A 13,632-nucleotide genomic window follows, 5' to 3' on the forward strand; every position below is an offset into this window, starting at 1 on the left:
ATATATCAGGTCTGTTTATGGTCATTTCATTATATAGTAGGATAAATTTATCAAGAGGACTTTAAAATAAAATTAAATTTTGTATTTAGTATGTGAGAGAACAAGGAAATATCCCCAAATCTCAAATATCTTTTCATTTTCTGCATTTTGGAGATGGTGGCTAAAAAGTGAATACATATTTATCTAATGAGCAAAAAAATGACAGAATATGGTTAATGTCTCTAGTGAACATAAAAGATAAGAAAAACACAATATTGGGAGAACGAAGTGAGTTAGTATGGGCAGTGAGTATCCATATGGTTTTGCCACCTAAGACAGCAGAAGTTGAGGATGAAGGCAATGAAGTAGAGGGTGAGAAACTATTGTATGGAGGGAATAGAATTGCGTGAACAAAGGTAGAGAGAAAAGTTGAGTTTCAGTGAATCTCATTTCCAGATTTCTTAATGCTGGTTCTGAGCCGAATATCACTTAATGCTATATCTGAATTGTATATGTTTATCAGTTACTTGATATGCATATCTGTAATCTCTCTTTGATCTCTTTGGGTAGTCATTAGCCAGAAACTCAGCAGAAGCTACTCCCAATGAGATAATTGAGTATATGTAAGCTTTAGATAGGGTCTTCTCAAGTTACTCATCCATCAGAATCTCCTGCTTACAATGGGATCTATCCTGTAGTTGAAAATATTAAAGAAGAGCAACACCTTTAAATTTCCTGCTTATTCTGAATAGTATTCATAGAACTCAACAAATTGAAAACAAACAACCCAATTTAAAAATTGGTCAAAGACCAGGACAAATCTTACAAAGGAGATACACATATTCCAACTGAGCACATGAAAAGATGTTCTACTAAGTCATCTAGACAGCAAGTTATAACAACTATGAGGTACCACTACACACTTTTTAGAATGTCCAAAATTTGGAATAATGAATACCAAATGCTGGCGAGGATGCAAACAACAGGCACTTTCAGTCATTGATAATGAAAATGAAAAATGCTACAGTCCCTTTGGAAGACAGTTGAGTGGCTTTTTACAAATCTAGGCATGCTCGTACCATATGGTCCAGCAAATGCAGTTCTTGGTAATGATACAAAGGAGCTGAGAATTTATTTCCATATAAAAACCTGCACCTAGATCTTTATACTGCTTTATCAGTAATGGCCAAGACTTTAAAGTAATGAAGATATTCTTTAGTTAGTTGAATGGATAAATAAATTATTTTTTTTAAGATTTTACTTACTTATTTTTGAGAGAGAGAGAGAGAGACAGCAAGGGGAGAAGAAGAGGGAGAGGGAGAGAAGCAGACTCCAAACTGAATGTAGAGCCTGATGTGGGTCTCGATCTCATAACCCTGAGATCATGACCTGAGCCAAAATCAAGAGTCAGCTGCTTGGGACACCTGGGTGGCTCAGTTGGTTAAGTGTCTGCCTTCAACTTGGGTCATGACCTCAGAGTCCTGGGATCGAATCCTACATTGGGCTCCTTGCTCAGTGGATAGCCTGCTTCTCTTTCTGCCTGAAGTTTACCTGCTTGTGTTCTCTCTCTGGCAAATAAACAAAATAAAATGATAAGATAAATAAGAGTCAGATGCCTAACAGACTCAGGCACACCACGTATTTAAAATTTCATTCTACACTTAAGCGACTACTATTGTGAATATCCCCCAACTCACTGATAGTGGGCACACTCACTCCATTCACTTGATGAACTAGAAATCATTCCATGAATTATGTAATAAGAGCCAAAGGATATAGAGCATTAGAAGAGATGAGAAGCAAGAAATCCGCGTATCCAATGGCAAAGGCTAGAAGAGTAAGGGAGACAATAACTAGAAATTACACTAGGGACAGGGGGACCAGACATGGTCTACTTGACCCTTGAACAACAGGGGTTAGAACTGGGCAGGTCCACTAACACATGAGTCTTCTTCGATATAGTACAGTATTACAAATCTACTTTATCTTCTTTATGATTCTCTTAATAATATTTTTATTTCTCTAGCTTACTTTATTATAAGAATATAGTATATGATAGATACATCATATAAAATACATGTTCATCTGCTGTTTATGTCATCTGTTAGGCTTCTGGTCAACAGACTCTTGGTAGTTAAGGTTTGGGGGAATCAAGGTAGATGTGGATTTCCAACTAGGCAGAGGGTCAGCGCCCCTGAACCCCTCCCTCCACATTGTTCAAAGGTCAACTACAGGCATTTGAAGTCATTACTCCTAGCCTTTCTTCAAAATTGCTTCAATCCTTGCTTAATGCCATTGCACTCTGGTTCTTTGCTGTGCTCAGTGATAATAAAATAATATTAATAAAATACCCACTGGCATGGAGTAACAGGTTCAAAAATAATGAATACTGTTATGCTGAAAATAAAAAATAAATTAAAAAAAAATTAATACCTCGCACAGCAAGCTGTGAAAAGACAGTTAAGCAAAGGAAAACAAAACAAACAGATCGTACCTAAACATGTCAAGTAATTTCACATTCTGATGCTTATTTTCGCAACATATTTTTACTATCATTCTTAAGTGAGCCAACATGTTTTCAAACCAAAAAAAAAAAAAAAAAAAAAGATGATTCATACCCCATGTTTCCTCAACTGACATGATTCAACCTTATTGTTTACTCCAAGGACATGGAAGTAAGACAGCTTTCATGTTGATTCAAAAGCAGCTCTGTTTTTTGACAACCCCTCCCGGGGATCAATTAGATCCATCTGTGTCTACAGCTTAGTGAGTCAGGCTGCAACCCATTAGAAATGAGACTAGTACTTTATCCCACATAAAGTAGCTCTTGTCAGACACCAGCTCGGGTGACAGTAACTACCCCTCCAACCAGTCCTGTATTTCAAGGGTATCTCAAAAATGTAGCCTTCCTGTATTCCTCACACCATGGTCTTAACTCTAAATATGTTGTATTTGCAAGTCTGTAACCCTCACCTTACCTTTGCCAGGTGGTAGTTTTACTAATAAACTTTCTGATTTTTTTTAATGTATTGCATTAAAATCATATTTTATTAAAATTTTGATTCTAGCATGCTTTTATCAGTCTTGAAGGATGGAACATACAGTAAATTAAACAACATAGAATGTTCTCTAGATACCCTGTTTCTCTGTGTGCCAAAATTCTCATTTATTGAACCATAAAGAGTTTCAATCCATATTTATTTGCCTTTTTATTACTTTCTTTACAGCCTTCCATATTTCTTCCATAACTGTTTATACGCTTGAAATTACCTGTAAATCTACTCAGCAGGCATTTTCCACTTTCACAATTATCAACAACACGCTCAGGGTCTCAACTATAGGACTGAATGAATGATAACGGGTTAATACGTAACAACTACGCGTGGAGCTGATTGTTGAATGCCTGGCAATGCATACGGGCTTCTGGAGTTCAGCTAAGAGTGAATCACCTTGTCATACGGACACATACCACAACAACTTAAGAATCCAGTGAGTGAATTAGCCAGCATTCGATCCGACATGTAAGGGCACTCAGTAATCGCCTTTTTTCTTCTCTTTCCTAAAACAAATGTGTTTTTTTCAGAGTTCTGTCTTAACCACTGACATGTTTCAAGCAGGGGGACACTCAGATCAGTTTGGAAGATAGATACAGGTGAATACAAAAAGCAGAGCTTGACCGCGTCCAAGCCCTTTCCCGAGATTTTTCCTATATGCTATGAATGTGTTGAGGTTACCACTGAATGATTTATGCATTGTTTTTATTATTGCCCCATGGCATAAAATCTTTACATGTTCCCTATGTCAATAGTGTTTTTGTATTAAAAGCCTACTTTTCTTTGGTCTGATTTTCTATAGGAAGGTTCAACCCCTTAGTGGTGGAAGATTCAGAACAAATCACATATTTCTCTCTGTCTCTCCTCCCTCGCTCTCTCTCTTTTTTGGGGGGTGGGATGGGGGTGGGGGAGGTGTTTCCCAGGACTTGTATACATGTGGGATGTGGACAACTAGCAGGGAATTTAAATGTACAGAAGAAACATAACTGAATCAATATTACTATTACTCAAAATATTTTGCAGGATCTAGGGCACTTGGATAGCTCAGTCATTAAGCTTCCAACTCTTGACGTCAGCCCAGCTGGTGATCTCAGGGTCGTGAGATCGAGACCCACATGGGGCATCACACTCGGCATGAAGTATGTTTTTCTTCCCCTTATCTTCTTCCCTCCTACTCCCTCCTTTCCTCTCTCCTCTCAAATAAATAAAATCTTTTTAAAAAATATGTTGCAGGAGGATCAATGTATAAGTGAGAAAAAGGGGAACCTCACAACGTTTCAGTAGTAGTGTAAATGGAATGTATGGGTTTGGGGTAGGAGGAGAGAGAGATTATTTTTTTACTCTATTGATGGCTTTGTTGACTCAATCAATAGGAACTCATCGTAAAGTCTGGGCTTTGAACAATTCCATAATTCATCTTACCCCAGGACTGGCTCTAATTGCTTTCATCAGCGGACACGATCGTCCGTGAAAAAAAAAAAAAAAAATGAACTCCAAATTGCAAATGGTAAAACCATCTCTTTCAAAGACTAGCTTTTGGTAAGAGATAGAGATTTTAGAGTAATTGAAAAACGTATTACATGTCCACTCTATTTTAAGTACTTTGAAAATATATCATTAACCTTGGAAATCATCCTCTGAGATTGTATTATAAAATGCCTTTCATAGATAAAAAATTGAGACTGGTTATCTGGAGTGCCATGTCCAACATCACACCACTGTCGGGCCCTGTTACAGGGACGGGCAGCAGATGTTTTTGCTCCAACGTCAAGGCTGCTCACTTAATACTTATCGCGCAAAGGCAGTGGATTTTCAAGTGTCCTATCACTAAATGGGAATCATTCACCCAGGTTTGGACACTAGCATTTTTTCCCCCTTTTTCTGACACAAAATAAGAATGTTGACACTTCTTACCTAACAGCACTACTGCCCACGTCGAGGTCTTGCGCGGTGACAGCTCCGATGATGGTCCCAATTGGAGTGTCTTCGTAAACCTCCATGGTGTAGAGCGGTTTGCTGAACACCGGGGGTTCCTCCACATCCAGCACGCTGATCTTCACGGTGGCCGTGTCTTTAAAGGGGCCCGCGGAGTGAAACCTGTGGTCAAGGTGAACGTTGGAGGCCTCTACTTTGAAAGTATACGCCTTCTTTGTTTCAAAATCTAATGGCTGTAATGGGGACACATCAAAAATGAAGAGGGACATTCAGGCAAATTGTGGCAAAGTTGGTGAACACGGTTTCAGGGCATTTACAAGTTAATACCCATTTTGTCCTGCTTTCAGAATTTTTAATTACGAAATATTTTCAGAATGACCCACTTGCACAATATTCCACGTAACTTAGAAAGATAATCAGCTGCATATATTAAAATGGTATGTATGTGAACATACGGGCTTCAGTAGGACATTTATTTTCATAGTGAAAACAAATTTTAAGGGAGGCATTTTCTAATCTTATACAATGCTGACATCTAGTGGAAGCAAGCTGTAGTTAAAACAGAATAAAATTGAAATTGGATCATTAAGACCGTGTACATTCCAGTTAAAAATTTGGTACTAGAAGAATAAATGAAAGAAGATGGGATTGGGAGGGAGACAAACCATAAGTGACTCTTAATCTCACAAAACAAACTGAGGGTTGCTGGGGGGAGGGGGGTTGGGAGAAGGGGGTGGGGTTATGGACATTGGGGAGGGTATGTGCTTTGGTGAGTGCTGTGAAGTGTGTAAACCTGGTGATTCACAGACCTGTACCCCTGGGGATAAAAATATATGTTTATAAAAAATAAAAAGTTATATTAAAAAAATTTGGCATAACAAAAATAAATAAATAAATAGATAGATAAATAAATAAATTCTTCTTAGCTTGATGACAATGTCATTTTGTCAAGCATTTTTGAATATTTAGGTCTTTTCACTAAAAAAGGACTATGTCAGGATTTAAAACATACATAGTGGTAATTAAACAAAGCATTTCTGTCTCTGCTGTTCTCAGCATTATATATATATAATTTAGTAGGCAGTATAATGCATCGTCAGGATATTTACCAATAACTTGAACATATGTGATCAAATTAATGAAAATTGTGAAATATAGTATTTGTAAGTCATGAAGTCACTGATTCTCTATTTTTAGCTTTACTACTATTTCTTTTCACTTTTATGCTGAGTATTAGTTTTATGTCACCAATAACTGAAACTATCATATTCTGGATATATGGTATTGCTGTGGTGTTTTATATAAACTTTAACGTCAACAGCTCTGACGTCTAATCACCTATGGAAAACCAAGACAACATGAAATTAACATAGAGACTTCCAGGGTCCTTTAAAAGTTTCTGTTTTCTAGATTAATTCTCTCTGGTAAGACTCCAATGACTTGCTAATTGCTGTGTCAACACATCTGGTTTTTGCTTCAGCACACCTGGCGGAAATAAAGGAAGGATCTTTCTCTCTTAAGGACAAGATTGTCTTTGTAGGCATTTTCTCTGAGGATGAAGAAAGAAAATTAAAATATTACTGTGAAATACTCCAAAACTCTCACAAGTCCACGGAGTTTATTAGAGCAAACACCTCCTAGATGTGGCATTTAAGTTTTGCTCACAATAATTTTCATTCAGGGGAATCCATATTTGTTTTCCCTGTAATGATTCCTCTATTTCATCCAATTCACCAAATTTTTGTTGGAGCTTTTATCTGCTTTCTCCTCAATGTTCTCTTTTACTTTCCATATTTTTAGTTATTTGCATATTCTGTTGATATAATATTGATTGTCTTCCATTTCCATCTCTTTTCTGTTAGGAATTACAACTTATCTTTAAGCTGGTAACAGTCAAGAATGGCGCGTATAATGCACCATGCTTGATATTATGGCTAAGGCTGAATGGAAATAGAACATCATGAATTTTTGTAAATGCTAAATCCTCTATGAATGTTTAATATAATTTTCCATCATAGTGACCCCATCATCATCATCTTCTTCTTCCCCCCTTCTCCCCTCCCTCCTTCTACTCCCTCATCATCTCCTCCTCCTCCTCCCCCCCTCCCCCTCCCCTTCCTCCTCCTCCTCCTTCTTCTTCCCTTTCTTCTTCTTCTTCTTCTTCTTCTTCTTCTGGTGACTTTTATTTTCTAAAGTAAAACTACTTTGACTTTAACACCTTGGATTCTTTAGCTTACAAAGCAAATTGAGCTGTCCTACCTTATAAGTGCTCCTTTTTGTGGTCCTAGAACACAAGAGCTAAAACCAACTGCTTCCCTTTTCCCTCTCTAGTTTCTCCTCGACATTAAAATGCTCCTGATTATCGCATGTTTAGGAGAACTCATTCTAGACAAGATCTACCATTTATTTACCTACTTGATAACATGCCACACCCAACCGATGGACTGACACCCACTTCAAAGTCCATTTCGAACCCAGAAATGGAAGGAGAAGGCTGAAAATTTTCCACATTTTTTCTTTGTCCTGATGCCAGGATATCCAGACATAGTCTATGCCTTTCCAGAACTTCGGACCTTGCATAGCAGGCAAATATTTGGTGGCCAAGGAGTGAGATGAAATTGTTTGTACACACAGGCTATTTTGAGACTGGAAACTTATATTGTGCGGTAATCAAAGAATTAAAGAACATTCTAAAAGAAATGCCATAACAATATCCGAGATGGCCTTCCTTCTTCATGATCCTGACCCTGGAAAACGCCATTTTATAAAAATGAATAGCTCAGAAACAGCAAAGAGAATCAATACTGACCTCTCTGTAGCTGACTGTATCCAAACCACCTGGCTATCTACCTCTACTTTTGGGGGTTGGGGCTGGTGGTGCTGAAGGAGGAAATTCATCTAACTTTACAACCAACGAAAACTATAATATTAGCATTAGGTATAGAACAAATAGGATTATTTTTTATTCTTAGAAAAATAATCATCTTCTATGCCAGAATTCCATTATTAGGAAGTTGAGCTAATTTGGCTCTTGCACAAGTAGAAACCTTTATGACATTGCTTGGGGTCCATTTGATTTTATGAACCTTTCTAGAAAAGTAAGGAAATGATTGATTTAAAAGAATTTAATTGAGTAACTCCCTGCTTCTAAGGGTGTTTCAAGAAAGTAAATTTAGTAAGACTGGAATTTGCAGGGAACAGTTGACATTGTAGGAAGCTGCGTGGTAAGAGAGCTAACTATGGGGAAACACAATATAATATATTTTAATTGTTCTTCAGAGTATCAAGGAGGAACTGGGCAAAGATCACCTTTATTGCATCTTTATTTTTAGCCACTTTCTCAGCTCTTACTTTGCTGGATACCAGGTCATGGAAAAGTACATAAAATATTAATTGCTATTTTTGTTTCCATTTCGAAGAGGAATAAGAAATTTTGCCCTAAAATGCAAAACAATAGTTCCCTAGGATTTTCCAGGCCTCAGCATGGGTCTAGATGAAGCTGTGTGGAAATGTAGATATATTTTTAGGAATTTGAAAAACAACAGCTTTGGTAGAATTCCAAGATGTCCTCAAGATTTCTCCCCATGACCTGCACTCTTGTATAATTCCCTTCCCTTGACTGTGTGAGCCACCTGTGAATTGCTTCAGATAGCAACCCAGGAATTCAAGTTTTATGGAAAAATAAATGATGCAACTATAACAAGGGGTCTTCTTCACATGGGGTTGAGTTCACTAGAAAGAAGATTTTACTTGAGGGTCGGACCTAATCATGAGAGCTGTTAAAAGAAAGGCAGTACAAATCACCCCCCACCCCCCTGGCCTTGAAGAAGTAAACTTGTGAGGGTAGAAGCCACCTGGCAAGTGCCTAAGAGACGCCCACAGGAGCTGAGTGTGAAAAATGGCCAATATTTGTCAGGAAATACAGCCCTCCGTCATAAAGCCACGAAGAAACAGACTCTTCTGTTTCTTCAGCAACAACTGGTAAGCTTGGAAAACACTGTAAGCTTCAAATCAGATCACACCCCAGCCTACATCTTGATTTCAGCCCAAGAGATTTCGGTGGAGGACCCTGTTATGGCATTCTCTGACCCTCCATAGCTGTGTTTTTATCACACTTACTTTTCACTCCCCTCCATTGGTTCAGTTTTTATGATTAACACGTATCTGTATTATTTCTCCAAGAGAGTACAGTCTTCACTCAACGGTATGTATCCGTAAGTGATTAAGACTCTACTTTCTCAATCATATAGTGGCTCTTACTGGTCAATGGAAGGGAAAAATTTTCAATCAGTGCAAATGAGTGACAGCTGTACCTGTATCCAAAACAGGGTTGACGATTTTCAAGACCAGAAGAGAACAGATTCATACCAGGCTGAACCACGATGAAAAGGCAAGAAAGATAAGATCTTGGAAAGGAAGGGAAGGGAAGGTACAAAGATAACACTTTCAGACCAAGGGCAGAATCCCAGAGGCATTTTATTCTGTCTTTCAATAAACATTTCTGGAACATCCATCCATGTTCCAGACATCATTATTGGCACTAGAACCAAGCAGACAAAATCATTCCCTGCAAGGAGTTTGATGTCTTCTAGGACTTGATGGACAACAGTAGAGAAGTATGCAAAATACGTAGCACATTGGGTGTTAATAAATACTATGGTGCGAAGTGTAAAACTTGGGAGACAAATGTGTGTTCTGTGTGTTGGGGGTAGATGGGAAAGTTTGTGTGTATCCTATAGCCTTTGAGGAAGGAATTCCACTCAGTAACTTGCTAAAAAGTATGAAGTAATTATTTGAGGGATAATATTGAGGGATAAAAGTTGTTACATTATAGGTGAGAATGCCTGAACAACAAAGGGGAAAAAAAATCAAATGTGGCCATTTTTAAAACCTGAATTTTTGTTTTTGACAAATTTCAACATCACCTGTTTTGAAATTTTTTTAAAAATTAAAAAAAAACAACAAAATGACCAGACAGAAAAGTACTTTCTAAATAAAATGATTAAAGTGAAGAAACATATATTCCATTAAACTTAATTCGAAAAAAATTTGTCACAGAACTATTTTTTAGAAACGCATTTAATTTTTCCGTGTGTAAGTTACATTCTGGGTTTTTGCGCACTCCAAATTTTTGAGAGTTTTAATGAATTAACTAAAGAATCATGGGCATTATTAGTTTTACACCCCTATTTTAGTGGCAATACTTTTTGGAACAAATTCAGTACCTAATTCAGCGACAATTCAGTAAGACAAAATAAAACAAAAAAGAACATTAAAAGAAATTCTAGCGCTTCTAGTTGAGAATTTTGGGTAAGATTTTCCCTAAAAATGTAAGAAGATTTAAGATTTAAGATAAGATTTAAGATTTACTTAAGTTAATCTTAAGTAATCTTAAGTAATCTTAAGTAATACATGTTTTATAAGCACACACAGTATAAATCATGATTATCTAAGGAGGCCGATTATTTCTTGAACTTCCCAGAATAACCAATCTCACATTTTACTTCTAACATATATTGTAACAATAGTTACAACAGTTCATATGCTTTTCAAACAAATATCTTTTTTCTCTGAGTTTATTTCTCATTTGTATATAATTCATAAAGCATGTTAAACTTAGTATTGAGAACTAAAAAAAAAAATAATGCATCATAAATTAAACCAGTAAACCAACTTAAGACATGTATCCTTTCATCAACAAAAGATGTAAACATCCTGTATATTTCAGGCATTTCCTTTATCATGACAACAGAAATGTAGATACAATGAAGGCAGCTAAAATATAGTAGAAACAATCAGATATGTTTAAACCACGAATGCTGTAAGTATCGTAGGTGTTTTGACAGAAATGCTGACATTTGGGGAGGAAGTAAGAAGTGATCAACTTCCTGAGGGACTCATGGAGGGCTTCGGTGTGAGGTATGGGTGAACACTGAAGAAAAGAAGAAAGGAAGGAACCAATAAAGATACTCACGTGGGGCACTGTCTTCTATGCAAAAGGAAGAATGCATATTTGGCAGAAATTGCAGTGAATTTGATACAGGTGGAATGTGGCATGTGTGTGTGCAAGAGATGAAAATTAAAAATACACTCTTTGCTCTGTATCTTACGAATGATGGAAACAAGCAAACAAAAAAAAGGATTTAAGCATGAGAGTGAGAAGAACAGAGGACAGGCTAAGCTAAATGAAGACAAGGAAGGTGTCATCCTCCAAGAATAGTCATCGTCGTGGTAGGAGGAATAACCAAGGGCAAGTCAACCCAGTAGGAGGAGAAAGAGGGAAATTTTAACCCACGTTCAGGACAAATCAGCGGACAGGCTTCACGACCTATTTGGGAAGAGGAGCCGATGGCAGCAGAAACAGCATAAACAAAAGTCTAGATCTGGGTGTTAAGAAACTGAGAGGAAGCGGGAGCCTTATCTAGAAAGAAGATATGAACAGGAGCACTTTTGTCAGGAGAGGAGAAGGAATTCCATTTTGGTCCATCTGAGTTTGAACAGACTGTAGGACCACAGCTTCAAATGCCTATGAGGGAGCAAAACAACCTCCTTTGGTAATTTCGGTTTGGGAGCTGGTTTAGAGGTTATGAAACTGATGAGTGAAGTTAGGTAAGGTTGTTTCAAAGACAGGTTGACAAATACTTAACAAAAACTGGGACGTAATATTTGCAGAAACAAATAAAGAACACCACCTATTTTTCTTTAAGCTTGTGCATGCATACAGGCTAGCTAGAAATAGGAGAGTTTTAAATTTAATAAATTAAGATCTATGTTTGGCTGCATAAAAAAAAGTTACTGTAATTTATTTTTCCCCTTTGAGTTATTCAAAAATTAACCACATGATGGTGCTCTCCTACCAAATCTTTTGGTGTGAATGCTTTTCCTGGATGTGTAACTCCAAGAAGAAAAGGAGTTTTACTAACAGGCCATAAGGAACATAACGAAAGCTCCATGGGACTTGCTGAGAGCTTAGCCTGCTGACTAGAAAATCTTGGAGAAGAATAAAGCATTTCCTTTCTTCTTTTTTATTTTTCCTTTCCTTTTCTTTTCTTTTTTTAAGAAAAAAAAAGAATTCTGCTTTGGATTCAGTGTGATCACAATTATGTTTATTTGGGATGAAATAATATTTCCAAGTCACATCGAATAGTAAGAATTCTTTTTTAAGATCAAGAAGTTTGACTTATTTTAAAATAAAAAAATCACTTCATCATTCTTTGCTTTAAACTTACGCTATCTTTATTTAGTCGTTAGCAACAGATAACTTTTGTAGAAATGGCAGAGAACTGCTTGAGAAATTAGGCAAAATAATAAAATCGTCCTTTTGCACAACTTAAATATTTACCACGCTATTTTAATTGCTTTAATTTCTTCATAGTGACAAGAAAAAATACAGTGCTTCTATAAATATATTTCTATTTTCGCCCTTGAATGTGTTAAACTCATGCAATTTCATATTTAGATCCGATAAGTATGTACGTATGTAATAAACACATACTTATTTTCAGTTATCCAGTAGAAAACAAACAACTGAGTAAAATATATTTCAATAACCTTCTCAATTAAGAATAAAATTGCTGAGGGGTGCCTGTGAGGTTCCGTCAGTTAAGTGCCTGCCTCTTGATTTTGGCTCAGGTCACGATCTCAGAATGGTGAGATCAAGTCCCACATTGGGCTCTGCATCAGGGTCCACACTGGGCGTGGAGCCTGCTTGAGATTCTCTCTCCCTCTTCCCCCTCCCCTTGCTCTCTCATGTGCTTTCTTTCTCCCTCTAAAAATAAATGAATGAATTAATTAAATTGCCGAATTTAAAATGCCTTATGCTCTCATTTTATTTATTTACATTTTTGGGAGGGAGAGAGAGTAAAAGAACACAGGCAGTGGGGGAGGGCAGAGAGCCTGAGGAAGAGAGAGAAAATCTTAAGCAGGTCCAGGACCACCTGAGAGCCCATCTCTAGGCTGCGTTGCACGACCCTGAGATGACGACCTGAGCCAAAATCAAGAGTCAGAGGCTTCACGGACTGAGCCACCCAGGCGCCCCCTTACACTCTCATTTTAAATGTAGCCCATCTTCCAATTTTTAAATGGGATGAAAAATTTAAAGGTATTATTCTGTTAGTGTCAGTGTTTTTAATGCTTTAACACTGAAGAACATACAGGGCACTCTCGATTTGTTTAAATTTTGCTTGATGCGATATGACATAAATGTAGAGTAAGAGTAGTTTTTTTGTGTGTGTTTTGTTTTACTTTTTACCAGTAGGTTGTGCCTTGAGAAGATTTATAATGTTTCAAACTGCTAGTCTGAATTCAAAGTGACACAGTGAAATAACATTGTCGTACTGCTCATAAACTGAATCCAAGCAGCTGTTAAAAAATAAATTAATAAAAACGCTTTTTTTTTTTTTTTCATTCTTCTCAGCTCCTATAAACCTGGCCATCATTTTTATTCACTTTGGCCCTCCTCAGAAATACTGAAGGGAAGGCAAATGAAGATTTTGGAGATAAAACAATAATGAGACTATGTGCTTCAGGAACTTTAAGTATTTTAATTGATTATTAAATGAATTAAGAAAAACTGAAAACAAAGAGTATCATATGTTCACATTAGCTAAACAATTAAAATAACTGACATTTAACAAATAGCTACATATTCGAAGGTACAATATAT

The 13,632-nt window shown here is 36.9% G+C and overlaps 1 protein-coding gene across 1 annotated transcript in view; it reads right to left on the reverse strand.

The window, feature by feature from the left end:
• The window catches only part of CDH12 (cadherin 12), a 253,650-nt gene that overhangs the window by 36,431 nt on the left and 203,587 nt on the right, over window positions 1-13,632 (reverse strand). The window contains exon 6 of the mRNA XM_004778670.3: window positions 4,947-5,200. Within this exon, the coding sequence (XP_004778727.1) occupies window positions 4,947-5,200 (254 nt within the window). The remainder of the gene's footprint in view (window positions 1-4,946; window positions 5,201-13,632) is intronic.

The sequence above is a fragment of the Mustela putorius genome, unplaced genomic scaffold (genome assembly GCF_011764305.1).
Source record: "Mustela putorius furo isolate JIRA1106 unplaced genomic scaffold, ASM1176430v1.1 tig00000589_pilon_pilon_pilon, whole genome shotgun sequence".
Taxonomy (NCBI): Eukaryota; Metazoa; Chordata; class Mammalia; order Carnivora; family Mustelidae; genus Mustela; species Mustela putorius.